Raw genomic sequence first — 27,604 nt, 5'->3', positions numbered from 1 at the left:
TAGATGTGTGTTAGTAGATGTTTATGAATTATGTGAGAAATAAGAAAAACATATTAAGTAGTATTTCTTTTAATCAGTAGTGGATTGCAAATTACATGAGCTTGACTTTATTGTGAGATTAACATTTTTATGAAGGACCTCATAGTTGTCCACTTTCCCTGCTTGTGCCATGATGATTCTCAGCAGACTGTAACTCAGTTCTCTGAGGCCCATTATTCCTGCCGAGTTCCTAATTCAGCACTTCAAATACAAAAATGAGGAAAATAGTAGTTCCAAGTCACAGCAATCTGCAGAGCCTGCATTCTTATTCTTTTTTAGGTAGTTCTCCTAAGCTGTGGTAGCTTGGGTTTATCATATTTTATATAGTGATTTAAAAAATACCTTCATTATTATACTGAGAAGTTTTTCTATAAAATGTCCAACCCCTATGGTATTTTGGGAACACTGACAGTAAACTTGAAGTATAAGTGTTTGGATGAACCAGAGGTCAGAGGGCTTTGTCTGTAAAGGACCAGAAGTAAATGTTTACATCTTTGAGGGCCACAGGGTCAGTGCCAAAACTACTCAGCTCTGTGTTAGTGGGAAAGTAGTAGATATGCACAGATGAGTGGATATGGCTGAGTGCAGGGAACATTATTTGCAAAAAGTATGGCTGCCTGGATTTGGCCTGTGGGCATGATTTTGCTGATCCCTGGGATAAAGGACCAAAGTAGTTCTAATTGGGTGCTTTTACATGTGAGTGGAATACAGTGGGAGGTCACTTTGAGAGTCACAGGTCTGACCACAGTAGCTAGTTGATACTTGAAAAAACATTTGGGGAATAAGGTAGGTGAGGACTTTAAACTTTGTTAAATCAGCTGTTTGTTGTATGATTGGGAAGAGGGAAGATGGAGGGAGACCATTGACAACAAGAAGTTGGAAAGGAAGGGGAAAAATCAAGAGACAACTCAGAAGGGAGCTGATGGAAACAAACAGATAAAGTAGTGGGCTGGAGAGAGGAGTGCAAGGCAGGGGTTTGGTTATGATGCTCATTCGAAGAGAGATTGGCAAGTCAGGCAGTAAATGCATTTGACACCTGAGAAAGGTACCACCCTCTGCGCGTGGCCAGTTCTTTGGGTAAGCTCTGCAGCCAGAAGACAAGATGGGATCCAGCAGGTGCTCTTGCGAGGGTCAGTGGAGACGACTGTTTGGCACACCTGCTGCCTTTCTGGGCCTTCAGCTGCCCTCTCTTTCCAGTCCCAAGTCCTAGCATCACTTTGCGGAGTTGGCTGGTGAAAGTGAGATGTTAGTACTTATGTAGTGCCTGGCAGATCGTGAGGTCCATGAGTGTTGAGTGGGTGGGACTGTGTATTTGTGTGTTACTTTTCTGAAATACCTCAGAGCCTATTATAGGCATAAGGTAGAATATAATTGGGTTTCAGTTTATTTAGGTTAGGTAGTTGGAGAATAAAATCTATTTGTAAATTTTCTCTGAACTCTGATAGCTTTCCACCCTAAGATTAAAGGGGAACATTTTTGTAAGTAATTACCTTAATTTTGTGCATTTGCTCTATTCTCAATAGCATTATGTAGTCTCAGAAATAGCTACTTGAGTGAAGTACATTCATCTCAGTAACGATCACTAAGTTACACTTGTCTGAGGATGCTCAGAGCCTTGCAGAAGGCACTTTTTACATCTGGTGTGCACTTGGACGATTTCTCCATTTCTCTCTGCAGCTTCTGGAGACCAGACTGCTCACATTTGGAGATACGCGGTTCAGCTGCCGACACCCCAGCCTGTGGCCGACACTAGTGTAAGCAGCACATTTACTTAACCCTGAAAACGCGACCTGGGGTATGTTGGTGGGGTTCTGGATGTCTGCAAATATTAGGATAACTTTGTAATATCTTATGGACTGAATGTTTGTGTCTCCCCAACATTCAGAGGTTGGAGCCGTAACCCCCACTATGGCTGCATTTGGAGATAGGGTCTCTAAGGAAGAAATGAAGGTTACATGGGGTCATAGAGTGAGTTAACATTGTGTGGAGTTGTTCCCTCTCCCCCCCAAAAAAATAAGAAAGCACCAGTCTTGTTAGAGGGGAAAATTATGTATAGTAATTACTTTTTATTTTATTACTAGAGGCCCGGTGCGTGAAATTCGTGCACGGAGGGGGGTTGTCCCTCAGCCCAGCCTGTACCCTCTCCAATCTGGGACTCCTGGAGGGATGTCCGACTGCCCGTTTAGGCCCGATCCTGGTGGCTCCCAACTGCTTGCCTGCCTGCCTTCCTGATTGCCCCTAACCGCTTCTGCCTGCCAGCCTGATCACCCCCTAACCACTCCGCTGCCAGCCTGGTTGATGCTTAACTGCTCCCCTGTCAGCCTGTTTGCCCCCAACTTCCCTCCTCTGCCAGCCTGGTCACCCCTAACTGCCCTCTCCTGCAGGGTTGGTCACCTCCAACTGCCCTCCCTTGCAAGCCTGGTCCCTCTCAACTGCCCTCCCTTGCAGGCCGGGTGCCTCCCAACTGCCCTCCCCTGCTGGCCATCTTGTGGTGGCCATCTTGTGTCCACATGGGGGCAGGATCTTTGACCACATGGGGGCAGCTATATTGTGTGTTGCAGTGATGATCAATCTGTATAGTACTCTTTTATTAGATAGGATAGAGGCCTGGTACAGGGGTGGGGGCCAGCTGGTTTGCCCTGAAGGGTGTCCCGGATCAGGTGGGGGTTCCCTTGGGGTGTGGGGCGGCCTGAGCGAGGGGCCTGTGGTGGTTTGCAGGCCGGCCACGCCCCCTGGCAACCCAAGGGGAGGCCCTGGTATCTGGAATTTATTTTTCTTCTACAATTGAAACTTTGTAGCCTGGAGCGGAGCCAAGCCTGGGGCTCCGGAAGCCATTTCTGTGGCAATTAATTCACCTTCTACAATTGAAACTTTGTAGCCTTAAGCGGGTGAGCCCGACCAGGGTGTGCGGAAAGCTTTGCTTCCCCTGTTGCCGCCGGCAATCCTGTCCTGCTCTCTCAAGCTACATTCTGCCACCATTTGTTTGAATTTGTTTACCTTCTATAATTGAAACTTTGTAGCTTGAGTGGGAGCTTAGGCCTGGCAAGGGCAGGCGGAAAGCTTGGCTTCCTCTGTTACCTAGGAAACCTTGCTCTCTGTGGCTGTAGCCATCTTGGTTTGGGTTAATTTGCATACTCGCTCTGATCGGATGGTGGGTGTGGCTTGTGGGCGTGGCTTGTGGGTGTGTCAGAGGTATGGTCAATTTGCATATTTGTCTATTATTAGATAGGAGGATTTATTTTTTTTCAAACCCTTGTGTTAAGTAATTACATTTTAAAAACTTAATAGTTTACATAGACTATTAAATTGATTTTTTCTCCTTTATGATTTTGCTTGTATTAGACACAGGGCCTTTTCATGGAGTTGCTGCCTCAGGATTTGGGGCACGTGGGGGAAGCCCAGGCTGAATTAGAGAGGAGCCTTCATCATAGTGCATGACTGGAACCGCTCCAGAGGACTGCCAAAATTCTGTGTGGCCTTCCCTAGTGAGGACTCGATTACTCCCCTCTGTAGCTGCCACCCGGTGCATACAAGTCTCTTTAAATGAGGGCCACTTGTGTTCTTAACACGTTAAGTGCTCAGCCTCCTTTGTCTTCCGGATGGAAAGTATATAGTGTCAGTCACCGGTGAATGACTGGGTGCTTAACGTGTTAAGCTTCTGCTGAATTTCTTAGCAGTTCTAGATTCTGAAATAAACTGTAGTCTGTTTAAGATCTTGTTCATTTTGAATCAGTACAGTTTTTGGACAGACATTTTCTCCTTTTAATTTGGCATCCACAATGTTGAATGAGAAATATTTGGATGATATCCTGTGAACAGTTTTAAAGTGTTTTTTTTAAAAGTTATTCCTTTCCATTTTTCTTTTTCTTTTTTTAAAAATAATTTTGATTTCGGAGAGGGAGAGAGAGATAGAAACATCAAAGATGAGAAAGAATCATTGATTGGCTGCCTCCTGTAAGCCCCTAATGGGGATTGAGCCTGCAACCTGGGCCTGTGCCCTTGACTGGAATTGAACCCAGGACCATTCAAATCGCAGATTGATGCTCTATCCCTTGAGCCAAACCAGCTAGGGCTCATGTAAACAATTTTTGATTGCCTGTTTGATCACTGTATCATGCGAGTTGTATAATGTTAAGTAACTAACTTAACTTAGTGGGGTGAATTTTCTCCATTTGAAAGTGAAAGTCAATATGAGTTACATATGGGCTCCCAGTGGTCCTTCCTACATGAGAACATGTGACTCAGGGACTTGTGGTTCTGTGGATGACAGGTTCTCAGTAGGTTCTTAGTATGAAATTGGCAGTTCTTGGCACACTCCTCCGTCATTGGCAGTAAAAATGACTAAAGTTAGATTGTCTCCAAGACAGTGGCAAAAAACATAAACAATTCTCACCCTCCCACCTCTTGCCCTTTTCCAGCTTAGGGTTAAAGGTTTTACAGTTATATTTTAATATGACTTATTACATTTGTGTTTTAAATATATTTTAATTCCTTGTGTAGTTTGCTAAAATGACTTCTGTAAATGTTGTGACTCTCTTTGATCTCTCAAACATGGATCCTGATAACTAGGAATTTTTACATGGGAGCTCCAGGCCATTTTTCTGCACTCCTGCACCCTTCCCACATCAGGGTCTCCACCGCACTGTTCCAAGGCCACACTGCATGCACGGCCTGCCCCAGACCTCCCCACTCCCCTGGCAGAATTTACTCCTTTGCGTGCCCACTTGTCACTTCTTCCATTAGAATAGTTAGTGAAGAGCCTGTTAGGCTCACTGCTGCAGGACTGGGTGACAGAACTGTCACTTGTGTTTGACTCTTCCCTGCTCTCACCTCCATTTCTACCTAATACGTGATGTCTTTCTGGTTCTGGTTCCTAAATAATTCTTGGATCCACTTCTGTCTCCCTGTGACACTCCTTTTGTAACATCCACCCTGAGGTCTCCACTGAGTTTCCCCTACCCGGCGCCCCTATTCTGCATTTCCCACAGAGCCATCCAGACACCACCCCCTCTCCACCCCCGCCCCCCCCCCGCGCCCCAACCCCCCCTACTTGTGGGCCCAGGAGATAGCAAAGCTCCTCAGGAGTGGCTGTGAGGGCTGAAAGCCCCATTGCCCAGGAACCAGTGTCCCCTGAAGGAGAGTTTGGGCCACAGTGTCTCCATCAGGATGTATAGTGACTGTTGTTTTTCCCTTCTAGATGCTGTTTACCAGGCAGGAAATGGTTTACCTTGAGCAGGCTACACTCCACAGGAACACACCTTTCTTATTCGCTGTCACCGTCTCTAGTCCAGATCACTAACTAGTCTTCTAACTCAGTGATGGCGAACCTATGACACGCGTGTCAGCACTGACACGCGTAGCCATTTCTGATGACATGCGGCTGCATGCCGAAGATGAAACATTTGCTGCTCCTGAGGATGAAACATTTGCGACTAGAGTCTTGGAGTTAGTGTTTTCCTCAAAGTGACACACTACCCGAGTTATGCTCAGTTTTTTGGCGAAGTTTGACACACCAAGCTCAAAAGGTTGCCCATCACTGTTCTAACTATAGTCTCCCTGTCTCAGATCTGACTGCTCATGTCCAGCCTCTTCTCTATGAAATCAGGCATGGTCTTTGTAGCATCGAATCTCAGTGAGTCACCTCAGTGTGAGCCCTTGTAGACCCTTAGTTTCAGTTTGCATCTCCTCCCTTCTCCGGCCCCTGAGATGGGCTTGCTGCCCTGACTCCCCACCTTCTCCCTCCCTCCTGGTTCTTTTCCTAGAACTCTCCCCTCACCCCACTCCTCATCCTGCAGGTACCTCTCAGTGTCGCAGACTGCCTGCCTTACTCTCAGAGCGTCCTTTGTAGCATTTAACATTCATATGGAATAGATAATTTGTGTAATCATTTATGTTTAACTTTGCCGATAGATTGTGCGTTCTCTCCTGGACAAATTCACCTGTGTTACATCTGGCATTTCCTCTGTCTCTCATGCATTGATCAATGAGCACCCTGTGACCAGCCTCACCACCAAGCAACTCTGGGCTGTGACACTCCTCCAGGCCACGTTTCTGCCACATTCCTGGGTGACTTTCTCACTTTCCCTTCTGCAGATTTTCACCTGCCTCTTACTTTCTTGTGTCATTTCCAGCAGCACACAGACAGGGTGTAGTAGCCATCCCCTAACCCACCTGAGCCTTCTATCCCACCGGGAGCCATGGGGTGTTGGTTTTCCTATGCAGACCTCAGACTTGTCCTTGCACTCCTTGCCCTCTCCCTACACACTTCTCTAGGATACGCTGTGTCCCTGCTGGGCTTCTCGCGTCAGCATCCCATCCATGTGGCCCACCCGGCAGACACTTGCAGTCACTCCTCGGGCTCCTCCTAAATCGCTATCACAGTGTGACCCTCTCTCCACCTCACATCTCGTGTTTCTCTCATTTTCTTTCTTCCTTTTGAGTCTCATTGGCTGGGTCACCTCCTCTTCCCAATGACTCCTGGATCTCTGACACTTTACCCTCTTAGCTGCGTGTGGTTCAACCCCCAGCACTCACCTCTGTGTGGGTCACCTCTCAGCACTCACCTCTGTGTGGGTCACCTCCCAGCCCTCTCACCTGTGTGTGGGTCACCTCCCAGCACTCACCTGTGTGTGGGTCACCTCCCAGCCCTCTCACCTGTGTGTGGGTCACCTCCCAGCACTCACCTCTGTGTGGGTCACCTCCCAGCCCTCTCACCTGTGTGTGGATCACCTCCTTGCCCTCTTACTTGCTTGTAGGTTATTGCCACTCTCTCTCCTGTTTTCCTCCACACTACTCTCTAGTTGATCTTAGACCTGTGATTTTAAGGAGCATCCCTTGCTGCTGACCCCCCCAGGTTTGCATACTGTCCTCGACTCTTTAACTCCAGACTTCTATGACATCTAACTACTTACTCAATTTCTACTTGAGTGTCTTACAGACATTGCAAAACTAATGTGTGTGAAATTGAGCTCTGGATGTTTCCACAACTGCTCTTGTTTTGTTCCCTGTTTCAGCCTTTATCCTTCACCCTATTGTTTAGACTAAACACCTGTAAATCATCCATAATTTTTCTCACAGGCATTTGGATATCGGCAGATCCTGAGCTGTCTCAAAGGGTGTCTTAATTTAACCTTTCTTATCTTTACTACTACCCATCCAGGCTCCCTTCCCCTACCTGTACTTGGTGATCACCTTCTGTTAGTCTCCCCAGTATCAGTGCTTGGGTTGCTGTAACCAAGCACCACAGAAGGGGCTTAAACATCAGATGTTCCTTGTCTCACCGTCCTGGAGGCTGGAAATCCCATATCCAGTTGTCAGAGAAGGGGTCGTTTTTCCTGAGGCCTAGGACATTGTCGTGTAGGCAGCCATCTTCCAGTGACCTCATATGGCCATCTCTGTGTGTCTGTCCTCCTGTCCTCTTTTAGGGACACCAGTCATACTAGATTAAGGCCTACCCAGATGACCCCATTTTAACTCTAATTACCTCTTTTTAAGAAAATCCTCCCTACTTAGAGAGAGGAAGGGGGGAGAGAGAGAGAGAGAGAGAGAGAGAGAGAGAGAGAGAGAGAGAGAAACAGAAACATCGATGTGAGAGAGAAACATTGATTGGTTGCCTTCCGTACATGTCCCGACCAGAATAGAACCCGCAACCCAGATATGTGCCCTGACCAGGAATTGAACCGGCACCCTTTGGGTGCATAGGATGATGCGTAACCAACTGAGCCACTCAGCCAGGCCCTAATTACCTCTCTAAAGACACCATTTCGCCCAGCCGGTGTGGCTCAGCGGTTGAGCGGTGATGCAGGAACCAGGATGTCAGGGTTTGATTCCTGGTTAAGGCGCATGCCTGGGTTGTGTGCTTGATCCCCAGTAGGGGGTGTGCAGGACGTAGCCTATCGATGATTCTCTGTCATCGGTGTTTCTATCTCTCTGTCCTTTTCACTTCCTCTCACTTTAAAAATCAATAAAAACCATTTTTTCACACACTGTCACATTCTGAAGTACTGGGGGTTGAGGATTCAACATGAATTTTGGGAGACACAGTTCAACCATCCGGAATGTTCACACAGAACATTGGTTCTTTAAAGCATGCGTCAGACTATCTCTCTTCCTTACTCAAAACCATCTAGTGATTTTCCAGCACACACACAATAAAATCCAAAGTCCTTTCTATTTCTTCAAGTTTTACCTGATTTACACTGGTAACATCTCTGTAATCTCTTACCCTGCAGCTCATCTGCTCCCTTCTTGTCCTTTGCATCTTCTGTTCCCTTGGCTGGGAACACTGTTCCCCTAAATACGCCTTTGTTTTCTTCACTTCCCAAGTCAAATGTTACTTTAGCAGAGATTCCCTGATAATTTTGAATAAGAGTAGTCCTTATGACTGTCCATCCCCTCATCTTGCTTTATTTTCCTTCTTAGCACTTATTATTGCCTGAATCTGTGTGTGTGCATGTGACACGTATCCCTTTACTAGGACTGTGTGTGTATTATAAATATCACTATACTATGTGTACATGTCACACTTGTCCCTGTGTGTACACATGGCGTGTATTCCCACACTAGTGTGTGAATATACACAATACATATTTCCATTCTAATGTGTGTGTGTGCATGTGTGCATGCACCCCCACATGTGTGACTTGTCTTCCTTGTTAGCATGTTAGCTCCCTGAGGCGGGGACTTGGCCATTCTCTGGCTTCATTGCAGTAGGGGGTGTGCACCTTGCTGTTCATTGTTCCTTATACATGTCAGCAGAGTTTGTCTCCTGCTCTGTGCCCAGTCTTTGGTCTAGCACTGTGTAAGCACCTGATAAATATTTGTTAAATGAATAGATAAACATATTTTCTTAGAGAGCTAAAGCCTACAGTGACTATTATGTTTTTATTTTATCTTTAGCTTTTGACAAAAGACTTGGTTGATTTGTATGAAAAAGTGAACTTTCATATCTATTGTTTTAGCAATAGAATTCTAAGTATATCTTAGGCAGGGACTTGAGAATTGTAATATTCCTTTCTTATTATGATGAATTATTGACTTTCAGTTGCATTTGTTTAGTTTTATTACATATCTAATACATGATAAAAACTTAAAATGTTGAAAATCATTTTACTAGTATTTGCCATTTTGTTGATTAGTGGAAGTGGACAGTAGCCTATATGATGTTATAGTGGCCCTGATTTTTTTCTCTCCTTATATTTGGCTCTGGTTTTAGCCAAGCACATAATCATAAAGGTGATAAAATTTATTGAGTACCAATTATGTACCACGTACTGTGCCAGTATTGTCATAATGATGATCAAGACCTAGAAAGACAAGTGACACAGTCTGATTGTGTAGCTGTGCCAGGAAAGACCCACAGGTCTCAGGAGTTCTCTGCTTTCACCTTTAACTGCAGATATGTGGCGAGGATGAAGTTGAGTGCTCTGATAAGGATGAGCCTGATGTGGACGGAGACGTGTCCAGTGACTGTCCTACCATCCGGGTGCCATTGACTTCCCTTAAGAGTCACCAGGGAGTAGTCATAGCTGCCGACTGGCTGGTTGGGGGGAAGCAGGTGGTGACGGCCTCCTGGGACCGAACAGCAAACCTGTATGACGTGGAGACAGCGGAGCTCGTTCACTCTCTGACAGGTACTTTAGCCCTGGCCTGCCAGCAGTGTGCTTGTGATTTATGTGCATGTGTTTATATCTTACCTTGCACATTCCTTTCTGTCCAGAATTAGTTTCAGTTCTCTGGGTGCTCAGGTTGTGATTTTTCAGAAATCCTTTCTAATAGAACTGTTGGTAGCTAGTTTTATCTTTAGGGGATTTAATTGTAGCGTGTAGTATCTAGATATTTGAAATATGCTGGTGTATTAGCTTTCCGTTGCTTTATAACAGATTTCCACAAAAGTGGTGTCTTAAAATAACATGAATTTATAACCTTATAGTTTCCCTGGGTCAGGAATTTTGAGCTGGGGACTGCTTTTAGTTATCTAGTATGGTCTCCATCTAGAGGTATATTAACCATGGCCGTTTGATTTCTTCCAGACCAGCACCAGCAAGAGAGCATCTCTGCTGCACACTTTTACTATTTTTAATCCTCACCTGAGGATATGTTTTTTCATTGATTTTAGAGAGAGGAAGGGAAAGAGAGAAACATAGATATGAGAAACATCAATTGGTTGCCTCCCATACACTCCCAGACCAGGGATCAAACCTGTAACCCTGACCAGGAATTGAACCTACAACTTTTTGGTCTGTGGGACGATGGTCCAACCAACTGAGCCATAACAGCCAGGGCTGCCTGGATCCTTTAAAGGGCCCATCTGATCAGGTCAGGCCCACCAGGACATCTTTTGAATTTGATGAACTCAAAGCCACATTGTTTGGGGGCCTTAGTTATGGCTGCAAAGTCTATTTTGCCTTATAACGTACTGAGATTACCAGAATGGTAGCTCACCATATTCGCAGATTCTGCCCAAACTCAAGGGAAGGTATCAGACAGGGTGTGTATACCAGGTCATCTTAGAATTCTGCCCATCACAAATGTTTTTCAAATTTGTCAATAGGTGCATTTTCTGATTGATTGTTAAAGACTGTATTTCACAGAAGGCTCCACAAATATTATTAGAGGTCATTTGGGAAGTGAAGAACTAAGAATTAATTTGTTTGCAAGCTGAGCCTGTTAAAGAGATTTGCCAGACCATTTAACTGTTAGGATCAGGAACTGGGTTACACTCACTGAGTGTCATGATCCTTTTAAATGTACAAGTGAAAGGACTTCCAGCTCCTGAGGGAAAACTGGTCCCACTGTGACCACATGTGCTGTCATTAAATGATTCCTTGTGTTTACGTTTACAGTGAATAAATATTAGTAATAGAGACCATAAAGACTTTTTTGATTCTAGTGTTTTTTTAAGAAAGCTTGATTCTAACTGTATCTGCAGATGGGTGACCTTGCACTTTTGTCGTCTTTGGTTGTATTGTAGGGCATGACCAAGAACTCACGCACTGTTGTACACACCCCACCCAACGGCTCGTGGTAACCTCCTCCCGTGACACGACCTTCCGCTTGTGGGATTTTAGGGACCCGTCCATCCACTCTGTGAATGTTTTCCAGGGCCATACGGAGTGAGTTACAGTTATTCAATATGTCTCTTTTTAATTGTTCATGAAAAAGGTTTTATGGGTGGATATGAAAACTTGATACTTGTCTTAATTTTCAATATTAATTTCCAACTCCACTGTCTTTCAAATGGCTACTGTTTTCCTAAACGTTTAACTCCATTTTGGAGATTTCAAAGAATTTAGGATAATAAGAGAAGTCACCAGAGTTCTCTCAAAAAATTGGATGGAGACATAATGGGACATTAGGAGAGGGGATCAGAAAGGAAGCAGGAAGTACTCCAGTGTTGGCGGTGTGAGGTGGTCACACTGGAACTGTTAACAGTCACTCCCAAATCCCTGCACTGGGGTCGTTTTCATCTAATTTTGATATTCCATATATTTGCAGGGTCTGGTTTGTTCCAGGAGAAGACTCACTGACTCTCATCCTTCTCTGTCTGGCTGTCTGTTGGGCAGCTCAGGTGTACCCATATCTTAACAGAACTTTGTTCTTTCCACAAACTTGTTCTTTTCCCAGTCTGACTCTTCCCAATACAGGAAGTGACTATCTTTCTAGTTACTCATCCCACAAACCTCTCCACTCCCCCACTATGCCCCATCCAGACCAGGAGTAGGACTCCTGTCCAGTTACACCTCTCGATGTGTCCTGTCACTTGCTCCTCAGGCCACCACTGTCCCCACGAAACCATCCCTATCTCTCTCCTAGATGGCAGTGTTGTTCTGCTTGAGCCCTTGCACATCCAGAAAAGGCCATACACACATTAGTGTTCAGTAAACACTTTTTCATGAATGAATTTTTGCTCAGTTGGTTTCTCCAAAATATGGATTTTATTCATTTCATCATGTGATGTAGCAAACAAGTCTGTTTTATGTGTTGAATGTTAGATACTAAGTTTTAGATTTAATGTTCAAAAGTCATGAAGTATACAAAAGGGAACACTAGGACAGAATTTTTTAAGGAGTTTGAGATTGGAAAACAATTTGGCATCTCTCCCCCCGCTTCCCCCTTATCTCTCTCTTTTTTATATTTTTAAATTGTACTACTGATTTTTTTTAGTAGTTTAAATTATAAAACTAATATTAAGACATACATATTATAGACTTGTTGAAAAGTTCTTTGGTCTCCTTTAATTTAAGACAGTTCTCCACCCATTTCATTGTTATTTATTTATTTTTTTAAAAATATATTTTATTGATTTTTTTACAGAGAGGAAGGGAGAGGGATAGAGAGTTAGAAACATCGATCAGCTGCCTCCTGCACACCCCCCACTGGGGATGTGCCCACAACCAAGGTACATGCCCTTGACCGGGATCGAACCTGGGACCCTTTAGTCCATAGGCCGACGCTCTATCCACTGAGCCACACCGGTTAGGGCTTCATTGTTATTTTTTATGACATTGAATTTTTGTGTGAAGAAACCAAGCCTGTCTTGTAGAAGATCTGACATCATCAGTGATCCTTGCCTGAATCAGTTATTACACTGAGTGTTGCAAAGGGTGATCTTGCTAATTCTGTCATTCTTCTACACTCTTCATTAGTGTAGTTGAGGATTAGTATAGACTCAAGGACTTTTTTCTTTTCGATGGTTATAAAGTCTTAGTTGTCATAATTTTGATACTCAAGTTGTTCCAGGTTCAGTACACCCTCCTGTGGCTTCTCTGTCTCTTTCGACGGCACTCTCTCCTGTTTGAGTACATACTGCCTTTGGCACAGTAGGAGTCTGTCCTAGCCTCACCTTGTACTTCCCTACCCAACAGTGGAAAGTGCCAGCAGCTTTCCCACTAAACTAACTCTGCTCACCGCTACTGCACCGAGTTACACGTGGCCAGGGATTTGAGGACTGTGAAGAAGGGAGTTTTGAGTGTAGACAAAGGGCAGTCAGTACGTGTGCTGTGTCTCTAGGAGACAGGATGTAAGTGGACCTTTGCTATACTGACCTAACCGTCCTGTGCAGCATAGATGGACACAGAAGGACTTGTGGGTGGAGAACCAGGGAGGACTGGGGTCATGTCTGGGAAGGGGGGCAGAAATGAAGAGAAAATGGTGACAGCTGCTTTTATTGAGTCCTTGGTGTCACCAGGCACAGTGAAAACTGGGTCCTATTTGTTTAATCTTAACAGTGAGTCTATCCTCTGTTCTGTGGAGGTAAACTGAGGCACAGGGAGATAAGGTAATTTCCTGAAGATTGCCTGGGTTCTAGGTGAGGCTTGACTCTTAAGAGTGATTCCAGAAGAGTCTTTCTAACACTGTTTAGTCACATTATATTTTCACTTGCTTTATTTGTCTGAAAGATTTTATATATCTTTTGTGCTAAAAGAGCCAGGAATGTGTGTACTAGTATATTACTGGAAGTTGATGAAAGTGTCAGTTTTAGCTTTAGGAGTGTTTAATAAAGGCTGTTCTCATCTGTTTCCCTCTGATTATCCTATCTAATAAAGAGGGAATATCTGAATTGACCGTAACACCCTCACAAAGATGGCGGTGCCCACAGCCAATAAGGAGGGAATATGCTAATTGACTGCCACACCCTCAAAGATGGCGGTGCCCACAGCCATAAGATGGCTCTTTATTCCACACGAAAGTACTTTCCTGTGTTCTGTTAGCAGGAAGCCTCTAGAAATAATTGCAGTTTGGAAAAGCAGGAAGTGAGACATTTTATTTTATTTAAAAAATATTTTTATTGATTTTTAGAGAGAAAAGGAAGGGAAAGTGAGAGAGAGAGAGAGAGAGAGAGAGCAAAACATCAATCATCTACCTCCTGCTCCTGCACGCCCTCTACCAGGGATGGAGCCTGCAACCCGGACATGCCCTGACTGGGAATCATACCGACAACCTTTTGGTGCCCGGGACAATACCCAACCAACTGAGCTACGTCGGCTAGGGCAGGAAGTGAGACATTTTACAGTCTTCTGCTGAGGACTCTTGTTCTATTACTATTGCTTTTAAAAAATCTCTGGCATGGGTTCTGTAGGTTTGCACCCATATGACCAATAAAACCTTTAGAATTCATTACCTTTGCAAGTAGACCTGTGTCCCCACGCAAAGACATGCTTTTCTTACAACCAAACATGAGACCCTAATTCTTACAGAAGAGCATAGGAGTGGCTGATCTTGAGTGTGTGTTTAGCTTCATTGCTCATCTCTGATGGTCTGAGTATGGCTTCTCCAGGCAGCCCTCCTGGGATCTCTTGCTTCCCCTCAGAACCAATGGGTTTTTGTCCTAGAGGATGCCCAGCAGCCAGGCACTACCAGCCCCCCTTCTCCGCCACCCCCCCCCCCCTCCAGGGCTGGGCTGAGCTGTGCTGTTGGCATTTCCAGCATCAAGCACAGTGTCTGCCACTGCAGGGAGCAAGTTGGACATTCTTGCAGGGGTTCATCCCCCTAGTCTAGGTAGACTTCTGCATTCCTGGGTGATTTTTCTGAATCCTTCTAACCTGATTCTTTGCTGAATATTAAACACTAGAGGCCCAGTGCACAAATTCATACACTGATGGGGTCCGGCGGGCCCATCCCGATGGGAGCCCATTGGGTGGGGCCGGCTGTGGGGTCTAATGCTGGATTTCCCCCAGCTGGATCTAATTATACTTTAAGGATGGCCAAAAGAAAACCCACAGCAGAACTGTTTTGCATATCACATGCCATGAGATGAAGTTGTTTATGTATTGTTTGCAAACATATATCAAGATGGATGATGGCCTTTTAACGATTTTTGTGTTCTTCCTGTGGCTCTGCCCTCAGTTTCCCAATATGATATTCATGTCTGTTTGTTTAAAAGTTTTTCTGTTTTTGAATGTGCCTACCCTTTGCTGTTGCTCCTGGCAGCCTGTGGATCCTCTTCGCCACCCCTTTTAAAGAGAAATTGAAAGCTCACCTAATCTTCAAGGCACCACAATTTCACAAAATCTCCACCCAGCCTCTCTACATTCCTCAGCAAAGAGCCACCATCCCGTTAATGCTTAGGTCGACTTTTTGGCTAATTTGGAAGGTCTCTTGGGGCTGCAGGCCGTGGAGGGAGAATTCCACACCTTGGCTGCAGTATTAGCAGAGCCCTCTGGAGACTCTGGTTGGGGAAAGAAGGGACTGATAATTATTTTCTTGTGCTTTCACTAAATGTACATGAACCAGGGAGCCAAGCAGTGATTTTGGGGTGTTGGGGGCCGCTTGGGGGTGGGACCGGCTGGGGTGAGGGGCTGCAGGTGGTTTGCCGGCTTGCCCTGCCCCTTATCAGGTTGGGGGGGCCCACTTGGGGGTGGGGCTGGCCCGGGGAGGGGCTACAGTCGTTCTGGTCATTCTGGTCATTCCGCCATTTGGTTGCTGGGCTTTTATTATATAGGATAAAACTTAGGTGTGCAGTTCTCATGGCTTTGCTGTTCTTTACTTGGTGTTGTCCTAAAAAGTCTCATGTGGAGTATTGTTTTAGTGGATCAGTATTTCTTAAAAATACATGACCATTAGCCATATATATATATATATATATATATATATATATATATATATATGGCTAATATACTAAGTGTCCGACTCTCCAACTGGTCACTATGATGTGCACTGACCACCAGGAGGCAGACGCTCAATGCAAGAGCTGCAGTGACTTGGCAGCGGCGGTTCTCAGGTGACGCACCCCAAAACCAGAGAGGAGGAAGCCCGATTCCTCGTGGGGCTGTGCGATTCCACCTTCAGCCGTGCGTTATGTTGTTGCTGAGGCACTGTTGGCCCTGAATCTGATTTATGGCATACTTGCGTTTGCGTTCCACACCTTGTACGACAGCAACTTTGCAGAGCGCCCTCTCGCGCTCCGGGACCCTTTGGGGGGGGGGGGGCGGATATTGGAGAGCCGATTTCGGCCCGATCCCCGCAGGCCAGGCCAAGGGACCCCACCTGCCGGAGGGACCCCGCTCACTCCAAAGACACTGGGAGGGACCACTGGAGGTTGGCTCCAGGGCGTGTCCGGCCCGTCTCACCCAGTCCTGCCCTGCTGACCAGCTTCTAATTAATTTCCTTTCAGTGTTCACGAATCTGTGCACCAGGTCACTATATTTCATGTTAACTTGTATATTTCATGTTAACTTGATGTAGAACACACTTTGGAAAATTATATCTCAACATATTGTCATTTCTAGGAACTCAACACAAGTTTCTTAGTGACGTATATTAGAATCTCATGTCTTTCATGATGTAATTTACTTAACCATCCAGTTAATTTGAATCTCTGTGTGTTGTGTTTTGTTGTCTTAAGGCAAGATGTAGCCGGACAGGCTTCAACATTACTGGCCTAGTTTTATAACTAGTTTCTCTAGGAGCTGGGAGGGAGATGATTTTTGTCTTTTCATTTTCACTGTTTTCTCTGTACTTTTACATAGATTCTAGTTTTTTTTTTTTCTGAAAAATAGAGTTTGAGACTTAACACTTTGCTAATAAGATGAAAATCTGTTACCAAGTGGGTTCCCTTGAAATCTGTGCTGCATCATTTTTGCTGGACAGGGTCGGAGCTCCTTGATGTAAGCTCTGTTTAGGCTTTCATCGTGGATTGTTAGAAAGGAAAAACATGCACATGTCTTTTTCTTTTTTGATGTCTTATATTTACTTTTACTCTGTATTATGAAATGTCTTTATTATAAAGGGAATTTTTCCGTAACAGGATTTACTTGTGTAACTGTGGCTGTTGTTATGACTGGCTTAGCTGTTAGTGACCCAAAGTGTACCAATTTATATGAAAAGTAACTATAGATACTTTATATAACTGTTTCCCTAATAGCAGGAATTGAGAAACTGTAGTGTGTACTGTCTTGGAAATAATAGAAATGTTTAATGGGGAAATTTGGGAATGTCCAGATGCCTGGAATTCTCCAGCTGTTGGCAGTTTATTTCTCATACTAGTGGCCCAGTGCATGAAATTCGTGCACATTAAAAGGGGATTAATTAGAGGAAATATATATATATATATATTTTAAAATATATTTTTATTGATTTTTTACAGAGAGGAAGAGAGAGGGATAGAGAGTTAGAAACATCAATGAGAGAGAAACATCGATCAGCTGCCTCCTGCACACCCCCCACCGGGGATGTGCCTGCAACCAAGGTACATGCCCTTGACCAGAATCGAACCTGGGACCCTTCGGTCCGCAGGCCGACGCTCTATCCACTGAGCCAAACAGGCCTCGGCTAGAGGAAATATTTTAATATTGCTATTTGCCCTTTCTCTATAAGTGTCAGAGATAAAAGAAAATTAGTAAAATGTATATGAAAATCTTCCTCCTGTCAGAGTCTGGGGTGCACCATGGGACCCAGAGTCAAGTCCCCACCCACCCATGTGTGCTTCAAAATTGCGTGAGACCCAGACCCGGCTGCCCCACCCCTCCATTGGGCTAGATCCAGACCCGGCTGGTCCCACCCTTGTCAAGCCCTGCTGGGTGGGGGGCTCAGCCTCAGGTCCCCTGGCCCGGCGCTGGGAGAGGGGTGCAGCCTCAGGTCCCCCGTCAAGCCCTGCCGGGCGGGGGATGCAGACTCAGGTCCTCTGGCCTGGTGCCTGGATGGGGGGTGTGGCCTGAGGTCCCCCATCAAGCCCCACCGGGTTGGGGGTGCGGCCTGAGGTCCCCTGGCCTGACGCCGGGACGGGGGCATGTCCTGAGGTACCCCGGCCTGGCGCTGGGGCAGGGGAGCAGCCTGAGGTCAGCCCAGCACTGGGGCGGGGGGCGCACCTTGAGGTACACTGTCAAGCCCCGCCCGGTGGGGGGGCGCAGCCTCAGGTCCCCCGGCCTGGCGCCAGGGCAGGAGTCGCGGCCTCAGGTCCCCTGGCCCAGTGCTGGGGCGGGGGGCGCGGCCTGAGTTTCCCTGTCAAGCCCCGCCAGGTGGGGGGTGCGGCCTGAGGTCCCCTGGCCTGGCGTCATGGCTGGGGGAGCAGCCTGAGGTCCCCCGGCCCAGCACCGAGATGGGGGGCGCGGCCTGAGGTCCCCCATCAAGCCCTGCTGGGCGGGGGGCGTGGCCTGAGGTCCCCCGGCCTGGCGCCAAGGTGGGGGGCGCGGCCTGAGGTCCCCTGGCCTGGCGCCGTGGCTGGGGAGCAGCCTGAGGTCCCCCGGCCCAGCACCGAGATGGGGGGCGCGGCCTGAGGTCCCCCATCAAGCCCTGCTGGGCGGGGGGCGCGGCCTGAGGTCCCCCGGCCTGGCGCCAAGGTGGGGGGCGTGGCCTGAGGTCCCCCGTCAAGCTCTGCCAGGTGTGGGGGTGTGGCCTGAGGTCCCCTGTCAAGCCCCACAGGGGTGGGGCGGGGGAGGGGCACAGCCTCAGGTTCCTGGTGATTGCTCGTTAAGGGAACTTGGCCTCCGCTGTGCGTGCAGCCATCTTGTGTTACGGAGACCCCGCTTCCGCTGTGGGCACAGCCCCTGCCTCCACTGTGGGTGCCGCCATCTTTTTGGCGGAGGTACGGTCAATTTGCATATTCCCTCTTTATTATATAGGATGTTTCTGTCCTCATCCTCAAAAGCTAGGGCTAAAATCCTGTGGTTCCATCTGAAATAAGCTAAACCCTTATATAGTCATTATTTTCACATGATGCCATTCTTTAGTAAGTGAGCTGACTATCTGAAGCAGTCTAGTTGGGTAGCCTGCCTGCCCCTTTGCTGTGTATTGGTACACGCTCTTCCGGGGTGGGACTCCATATACAGGTCATTCCAGGACTATTGCCCTGGGGGCTGTGGATGCACAGACATTTTTGCAAGAAACTCTTGCTATGATAAAACTTATTTTTAGATTAAATCCAGTTAACTGCCCTTTGAAAGGAGTGTGAGACATTCCCATTTTAATTGTTTTCTAATAGGAGGACCCAGATTCTTGCCTTCCAGCACCAGTGCCTTCCCTGTGGAGCTTGGTAGAAGGTCCCCTCACCCCCTTTTTTTAGTTTAGTTTTGTTTCAATTACTATAAAAAGGGACTGACAGTTGAGGCTGTCACAGGGCCATTAAGCTTCCCCCACGGGTGGCCAGTGACTCTAGTCTATACCCAACTGATGGTATTTACAAGTGTGAATAAACTCTGGCATTGAAAAAATCTGAAATTAGCTCAATATGGATAAAACATTTGAAACACCAAGTTTTTTCCTTTTTGCTTTCTTTCCATATACTTGTAACTTTACTTCCCCATGTGAACTTCAGCACTTCTAAAGAAAGCAAAACACCACAGCTAACAAGGCGTTAAAAATATTAGTTAAAAAAATTATAATGTTTGCTCTAAAGTTATGCCAGTTTCGTATGCTTTTATTGCTAAGGTCTAGATTATGTGCTTTGAATTTTGTGTTGTGTTATTAAGTTTTTTGTATGCTTTTAAAGAGAAAATGTGTCATATGTTTTGACAGCTTGACATTTATAACCAGGTGGTGGTTGATTTTTCACTGTATTGAGTTCTGTGCTTGGTCAGTGAGTCAGGTGTGTGCGGGCCTGTGGTGGGGCGGGCAGCCGTCTGTCGGCACACTGCCTTGGAGGTTTCGTTTTTGTACTAAATATCTCCCCTGGGTATTTGGCATAACACATATGAAAATGTCATAACTTTAAAGCAGTCATAATTTCTAAGGGCTTTTTATGAATTTTGGTAGACTGCACTTGGTTTGTAAACTCATTATTCTTAGAGATAGTTTTTAAGCCCTTGCCTGTGGGAACAGGAGGTGCTGTACTTTGAGGTTTCTTGTAGGGGCTGTAGGACGGCCCCAGAAGTGCCCCGGGGCTGGAATTACTGCCCAAGAAAGAAAAGGACCTGCAGGATTGCAGCAGCCTCAAAACTAAACAGAATCTAAAGCCCCTCTCAGCTTCGTGTCCCCTTAACCCATATATCTGGAAGTCTGGTTTTATCTTCTTAATTAGATAGATTGGAATAATTTTATTTAAGAAAGTGTAGAGACATGTAATTCCTGGCAATAGTTTGTTGGTATCTAAGGTTATCATAAAACCAAGGACTCAGATGGACAGTGTGCAGCCCCATTTCAGTTTTTTCCAGCTTCATTAGCGTATACCTACTACCCAGGTTCAACCCAAAGTATAGCTTATAGTTTAAGAGGAGGTTTAATACTTCTCCATTTACCCTTTTAAAATTTCTCATTTAAAAAAGGGCTGATCAGTATGTAATAAAATAAGGACTTTAAAGAAATTAGTGCAGTTAAATCACTCTACTTCTCGGCTTTGTTAGGAGCAATTCAGGTTGCTTCTCTTTTATTGAGATGACCTAGAAAAGAATTGTCAGGTTATTAACAAACTAAAAACATGCCATCTGCATTGTTACAGACTCATGAAGACAGACATGAGCTGTGTCTGGATCAGGTTCCACGTGTTGGTAAAAACCACTGAGCAGTATGCGCAGTTAGCAGAGTAGGGAAGGGAGCTGCTGCCAGAGGTGGGGCTTATCTTTGGAAAGATGATGGTGTTTATGGTCTGTGCGCTTAGGCCCTGCACTTGGAGCCTAGGTGGGTTTACATCACCCATTCGACATCTGTGCTTTCTCCTGCTCTGCTATGTGTGGGAGCTGCAGGGTTTTACTCTAACACCCCACTGGGCCCTTCAAAGTCATTCCTCAGACAACCAACATGTAAAATGTGTGAGTTACACATGACCTAGAAAAGAACCAGGCAGCTACCACTTGGGTGGCTCTCCTAAATGAATAAGGAAACACAAGGTGTTGAAGGGCTGTGATGATAACTAATTCTGAAGTTTTTAAAGTAAAATTTTACTTTCAGTTATCTTCCCTGCTACGTGTGGAACCCAAGGATGCTTCCTGGGGCCACATAATTTTGCTCCTTTCAGTCTTTCAGAGTGCAACTCAAATACTTGATTTCAAAAACATTAGTTATGGCTTATTTTATACGTATATGTATATACCTATCTGCACACATGTCACATTCCGTGTTGCTGGTGTCACTTCTGATGAACATGTTCACACATATGTGCATATCTGCACATACATCACAATTTGTGTAGCCCATGTCACTTCTGATGGGCACCCTGCACACGATTATACCTATCTGCACATGTCACATTCTTTGTAGCCTGTGCCATTTCTCGTGGGCATACATGTATCTGTTTGCACACAATCTTGGGCTGTAAGGGCTGTGTTCGGTGGTCACCCCATTTTCTAGTTTGAGCAACACTTCAGGTCAAACTTCCTCTGTTACCAGTGAAGGAAAGAGTCTCCTGGGGAGGTGGAGGGGTGTCACTAAACACCCAGGACTGGACATGCAGTTCCATGTGATGTCTTTCTTAACAATTAAAGCAACAGTGACTTTCTTTCAACTTGGCAGTTTTTGGCTAATCTAGTATATTTCAGAGTAAAAAACTTGCAGTTCTTGATTTATTTCTGACTTTTATTTTTCTAACTATTCTGATAAATAGGGCTTGTCTGTATCATATTACCTTCAAAGCTGATGTAAAATTTTTTTCCTTTTGGAAGATTAAAAAAATGAAACCTTTGAAATTCCTTTCTTCCCAGTTTTTAACATGGTGATGTCGAAACATTGGCTGTTGTTGGTGAGTATTATAATAGGCAAAGTCTTGGATTCAGAAAATAAGGGAATGGAAAATCAGGTGATTAAAACCAGAGAGAGAGATCATTCCTCACCTAATTTAAATGGAAATTCATTCTCTCAGATTTCTGTAAAATTACTGAAGCCATTGCAGCTACTCAGAACTTATGGTTCTCTGTTATATTATTCAGTAAAAATGAAACAAGGGTCAGTTTTCACAGAAAGGAAGTTAATCTTGACCTTGGTATTACAAGCAAGAAATCAGCATATAAACCCTACTCATTTTATCTTCTCTGTAATCATTTTAAATCAGGGCCGGTGTTCTGGGCTGATTGGGGCCGGCCGGCCAGGGGGAGGGACCGCGGGAGGTTGGCCGGCCGGCCCCGATTACAGGGGGGGAGGGACCACAGGAGGTTGACTGGCCACGGGATGTTGACCGGCCGCGGGAGGTTAGCTGTGGGAGCGCACTGACCACCATGGGGCAGCTCTGCATTGAGCGCCTGCCCCCTGCTGGTCAGTGCGTTGTCATAGCAATATATATACTAGAGGCCAAGTACATGAAAATTCATGCACTGGAGGGGGTGGGTCCCTCAGCCTGGCCTGCCCCCTCTCACAGTCCGGGAGCCCTCAGGGTTGGGAGGTGAACTGGTGATCAGGGGAAGGCGACACCCCATCACACCTCTGCTGCTGCCACTGCCAGCAGCGCAAGCCTTGCCCCGGCCCTGGTTACCTGAGCCTCGGGTGGCTCTGGATGGCTGGGCAGCCGCCATCCGAAGCTTGCCTGCGCCTCGGGCCGGCCCTGGGTGGCTGGGGGGCTGAGGGGACTGGGGGACTCCGGAGGCAGGCGCGTGGAGCGGCTGGGTGCCTGCTGCCCCGGCAGGGCTGAGGGAACTGGGCGCCGCCATCTTGTGGCTGTGGGCACTGCCATCTTTGAGAGTATGGCAGTCAATTAGCATATCCCCTCCTTATTGGCTGTGGATGCTGCCATCTTTGAGGGTGGGGCAGTCAATTAGCATATTCCCTCTTTATTAGATAGGACTAGAGGCCCGGTGCACGAAATTCGTGCACAGGGGGTGGGGTGGGGTGGGGTCCCTCAGCCCGACCTGCACCCTCTCGAAATCTGGGACCCCTTGGGGAATGTCCAAGAGGGACGGCAGTCGGACGTCCCTCTCGCAATTTGGGACTGCTGGCCCCAACTGCTCGTCTGCCTGCCTGATCGCCTCTAAGCACTCTGCCTGCCTGATCGCCCCTAACCACCTCTGCCTGCCTGATCGCCCTTAAGTGCTCTGCCTGCCTGATTGCCCCTAACTGCCTCTGCCTGCCTGATCGCCCCTAACTGCTTGCCTACCTACCTAACCGCTTTCTGGCGAGTGGCCGGCCGGGTGAGGGGCATGGTCGTTCCGGTCTCTGGTCGTTCCGTTTCGGTCACTGGGCTTTTATTATATAGGATATATATTTCAGAGAGGAAGGGAGAGAGAGAGAGATAGAAACATCAATGATGAGAGAGAATCATTGATTGGCTGTCTCCTGCATGTCCCCTACTGGGGGTCAAGCCTGCAACCCAGGCATGTGCCTTTGGTCAGAATTGAACCTGGGACCTTTCTTTTTTTTCTTTTTTTTAAAAATATATTTTATTGATTTTTTACAGAGAGGAAGAGAGAGGGATAGAGAGCTAGAAACATCGATCAGCTGCCTCTTGCACACCCCCTACTGGGGATGTGCCGCAACCAAGGTACATGCCCTTGACCGGAATCGAACCTGGGACCCTTCAGTCCGCAGGCCGACGCTCTACCACTGAGCCAAACCGGTTTCGGCTGAACCTGGGACCTTTCAATCTGCAAATTGATGCTCTATTCACTGAGCCAAACCAGCTAGGGCTTGACACTCTTTTTTTTTTTCATACAAACTTATTTATTTGGATTTTTTATATTTCAAATTATTGATACATTCAAAGAGTAATTTTAATCTCTATAATTTTTCATGGTGTGATAATTTTTGAAACATTCACCCACATGAAGACCTGGTTTACATTCACATGTTTCGCAAATATAAATCGTCTCTCTTCTTCCTCCTTTGATTTTTCTGTGGGCTTGACACTCTTAAAGCTACTTTTGGAGCCTTTCTCTCTGGTCAGTAGTAAAGCTGGTCATTGCAGGGTTTTTGTTTTTTTAATCAGCAGCACATTCCAGCCACTAGAACTAGACTGCAGGCCCTAAAACTGCAGCGTGTTTCTTTAAAGCCAGGACCACTGCCATCTTCTCCACTAGAGTGTCAGCATCATCAGGAGTGGTTTCACCCCTCTCTGTTGGGGGTTCTCTTACAGAAAGCAGGCCTGGCACATCGTAGCGCTCAGAATCCTCCTTGGATGGACAGTTCTACCAGTAAATAGAAAGGAAATCTCCCAGTTGTCCTGAAGAGGGAGGTGTAGAGAGGAGAGCAACCAAGTGAGAATATTTAGTGGCTGGCGTAGTTGGTGCCTGAACATCATTTTTCAAGGAAAGAGTGGAATTTTCAATCCTGAAAAAGAATCACATGTGATACAAGTTTGACTCTTCCTTTGAATTTTTATTTATTTATTCTTTTAATCTTAGGGTCTGTTTTTTGGGGACTTAGCCATCAAGGAATATTCAGAAGTGTGTTTATTTGAAGAAGTGTCCTGTTCCTCTTTGAGGTATCTGAGGTTGTACGGGACAGGCTGACATGAGCTCCTTAAACTCTGCCAAGTGCACACGATAGGAAAAGCCCTGGAGGGCATGCTCTCCAGGATCCTGCCATGTCTCCTGAATGCTGTCATTTGTTAGATGCTTAATTTCTAAAACAGTTTGTGAAGTGGTGGTGACCTGGAAAGGAATGTGATGATCTGCTGGCTTTGTACACAGAGGCCATGATAGGGTCAAGTGGCGTGTGCAGGTTTCCTGTGTAGGCGTGTGATCTCTACCTTGGCTGGTGGGAAAGTGCTGGGGGTCCATTTGTCACATCAGCCTCTCCTGGACACACAGGTGTTGGACCTGCACGTTCACATGAACACTGCAGCGCACCTGAACAGGGGGACGGCCATTGAGAAGGCCACACTGGTTGCTGCTTTTCACAGATGCCTCTGTGGACTGGGGAGATGCAGCCTGTGTTCCAGGGAAGGGTGCCCTGCCCTTTCTGTTCCCGGATGGAGTGCCTGCTCTCTAATCCAGCCGTCGCCAACCTTTTGGACCTCATGTACCACCGGTTGGCGACCGCTGCTCTAGTCTGTTCCTCAGATGCAGAAGGATGACTCTGTTTTGTGGGGAAGTACACCTTACAGTAGGAAACGGGTGCTCTGCAGTCAGGTCCTGACTCGGAGCCAGGAAAGCATCCTGCTTCAGCATTTCACAGGCCAGCGTTTTCCACATCATATATTTTTTTTCTTAGCCATGAAATTCCGGCAGATTGTTATGCAAAACAGTTTTGTGTCTCTGTGTGACTGGGAAGACAGCTGTTAGTCCTAATGAGGAGTGCTAGCATTACAGTCTTTCCGTCGATTGAGACCCGCGGAGAGAGCGGAATGTTCCAGATCGGGCAGTGGTGTGCGGTGAGGAGGTACCGCACTGTCAGCTGGAAGCACATGCTCGGCTGCTCGCAGCGACAAGATAAATGAGTCTACTGGAGTCTGGCAGAGTCTGAGCTTTTCCAGTGTGCGGCCATGGGGGCCCGCTCCCCGTGGGACCTGAGTTGAGGGTGCTGTCTCTGTGCCAGCTTTTCCCTTTGATGGCCCACAATACCTGTCAGGGCTGTGATTTATTAAAAACCTAATGTCTTTCAGCGTTTCATTAACATAGGGTTCGATGGTCTTTTGTGGAGACTTTTCCCATTAATTTAGCAGAATGATAACTGAAATGTAACTTGGCCCAAACCTCCCGAAGACTAGTTTTCAGAACAGCCCCGAGTCGTGAGCTGCTCCCAGAGCTCTGCCAGCAGTTTCTTTACACCTGTCTGTGATCTCTGCAAGGAAGAGGAGCAGCACCTCATTCTAGTCAAGCTCTGGCATTGCTTTTTAAATAGGGAGTTCAGATGGTCACTGGTCCGGTGCTCCAGGTTCCCCATTTCCCCCTTTCTGCCCCTGTCACACATGATGTCCCTCGGTGTAGCACAGCGGCTGATGTTCGGCAATGTAGCACCTAGGGAGGGGACGTGACTGGTGTCGGGTAGGCAGAGGTAGAGGCTGCTCAGCCCAGGTGCACAGGGCACCCCATGAGCAGTGGTCACCTGAATGTTGACAGTACCGGGTTGAAACCCACCTGACAGGGACTCAGTACAAATTTGACGCTGGTGGAGCAGTTTTAGGTCTAAGGTCTGGGTAGCACCTGGGTTTTCTGAATTTGAGTTTATCTCTTGTTTTAAACTCTAAGAGAAATAAAAGTAGTTTGAAATTATTGTGAGAAATGATGAGGTTTTATATGTAAGATAGTATTTATTCGTAGTTAATTTTTTTTTGCCTCTGAAAAAAATATGGCTCTTAAATATTGTGGGAGGCTGTTATTTAGGGCCAGAGTTGTCAGGAATGGTGAGATTGTTTTCTTGACCCTTTCTTGTTATCTTTATTATTATTATTATTATTTTTAATGAATCTTTATTGTTCAGATTACAATTGTTTCTCCTTTTTCCCCCCATATCTCCCACTACCCAGTTCCCACCCCCCCTCTGCCCTTACCTCCCCCCCACTGTCCTTATCCATAGGTGTATGATTTTTGTCCAGTCTCTTCCCATACCCCCCACACAGACACCCCTTTCCCCCTGAGAATTATCAATCCATTCCCATTCTATGCCTCTGATTCTATTAAGTTCACCAGTTTATTCTGTTCCTCAGATTTTTAATTCACTTGACTTTTAGATTCACTTGTTGATAGATATGTATTTGTTGTTCATAATTTTTATCTTTCTTCTTCTTTTTCCTCTTTTTAAAGAATACCTTTCAGCATTTCATATAATACTGGTTTGGTGGTTATGAACTCCTTTAGCTTTTTCTTATCTGTGAAGCTCTTTATCTGCCCTTCAATTCTGAATGATAGCTTTGCTGGGTAGAGTAGTCTTGGTTGTAGGTTCCTGCTATTCATCACTTTGAATATTTCTTGCCACTCCCGTCTGGCCTGCATGGTTTCTGTTGAGAAATTAGCTGATAATCGTATGGGAGCTCCCTTGTAGGTAACTAACTGCTTTTCTCTTGCTGCTTGTAAGATTCTCTCTTTGTCTTTTGCCCTTGGCATTTTAATTATGATGTGTCTTGGTGTGGTCCTCTTTGGATTCCTCTTGTTTGGGGATCTGTGTGCTTCCTGGACTTGTAAGTCTATTTCTTTCATCAGGTGGGGGAAGTTTTCATTCATTATTTCTTCAAATAGGTTTTCAGCATCTTGCTCTCTCTCTTCTTCTGGCACCCCCATAATTCTGATGTTGGTTCGCTTGAAGTTGTCCCAGAGGCTTCTTACACTATCTTCAACTTTCTGAATTCTCTTCTCTTCATACTTCTCTGGAGCAGTGTCCTTGGCCTCTTTGTATTCCAAATCTTTGAGTTGATGCTTGCGATCCTCTAGTCTGCTGTTGGGTCTCTGTATAATATTTTTTATCTCAGTCAGTGTATGTTTAATTTCTAGTTGGTCCTTTTTCATATCTTCGAGGGTCTCATTGAATTTATCGGCCTTTTCCATGAAATTCTTGAAAAACCTTATAACCGTGGTTTTGAACTCTATGTCCAGTCGCTTGTTCTCCTCCATTTCTTTGGTTTGTGATCTGTTTCCTTGCCTCCTCATTTCGCTGCTTCCCTGAATTGGTAGGGTAGCTTTGTGTACTAGATGTCCTATTGGTTCAATGGGTCAGCCTCTCAGTTACTTGAGGTGGACACTCTTGGTGTACCCTTGTGAACTGTGTGTCCCCCAGCAGGAGCTACAGCAAGAACTAGTTTTCTCCTCCTTTGCTTGGGCGGTTTTGGAGCAGTCTG

General features: G+C 46.0%; 1 protein-coding gene across 2 annotated transcripts in view; it reads left to right on the top strand.

The window, feature by feature from the left end:
- WDR37 (WD repeat domain 37) overlaps positions 1 to 27,604 on the top strand; it is a 72,800-nt gene that overhangs the window by 37,392 nt on the left and 7,804 nt on the right. For both annotated transcript variants that reach the window (XM_079772179.1, XM_079772180.1), the window contains exons 9-11: positions 1,717 to 1,793; positions 9,437 to 9,671; positions 11,012 to 11,153. In XM_079772179.1, coding sequence (XP_079628305.1) covers positions 1,717 to 1,793; positions 9,437 to 9,671; positions 11,012 to 11,153 — 454 coding nt within the window. The remainder of the gene's footprint in view (positions 1 to 1,716; positions 1,794 to 9,436; positions 9,672 to 11,011; positions 11,154 to 27,604) is intronic.

Source organism: Cnephaeus nilssonii (assembly GCF_951640355.1).
Source record: "Cnephaeus nilssonii genome assembly, chromosome: 1".
Lineage (NCBI taxonomy): Eukaryota > Metazoa > Chordata > Mammalia > Chiroptera > Vespertilionidae > Cnephaeus > Cnephaeus nilssonii.
Note: the sequence above shows the minus strand (reverse complement) of the source record. Positions and strands in the feature narration are given on the sequence as shown.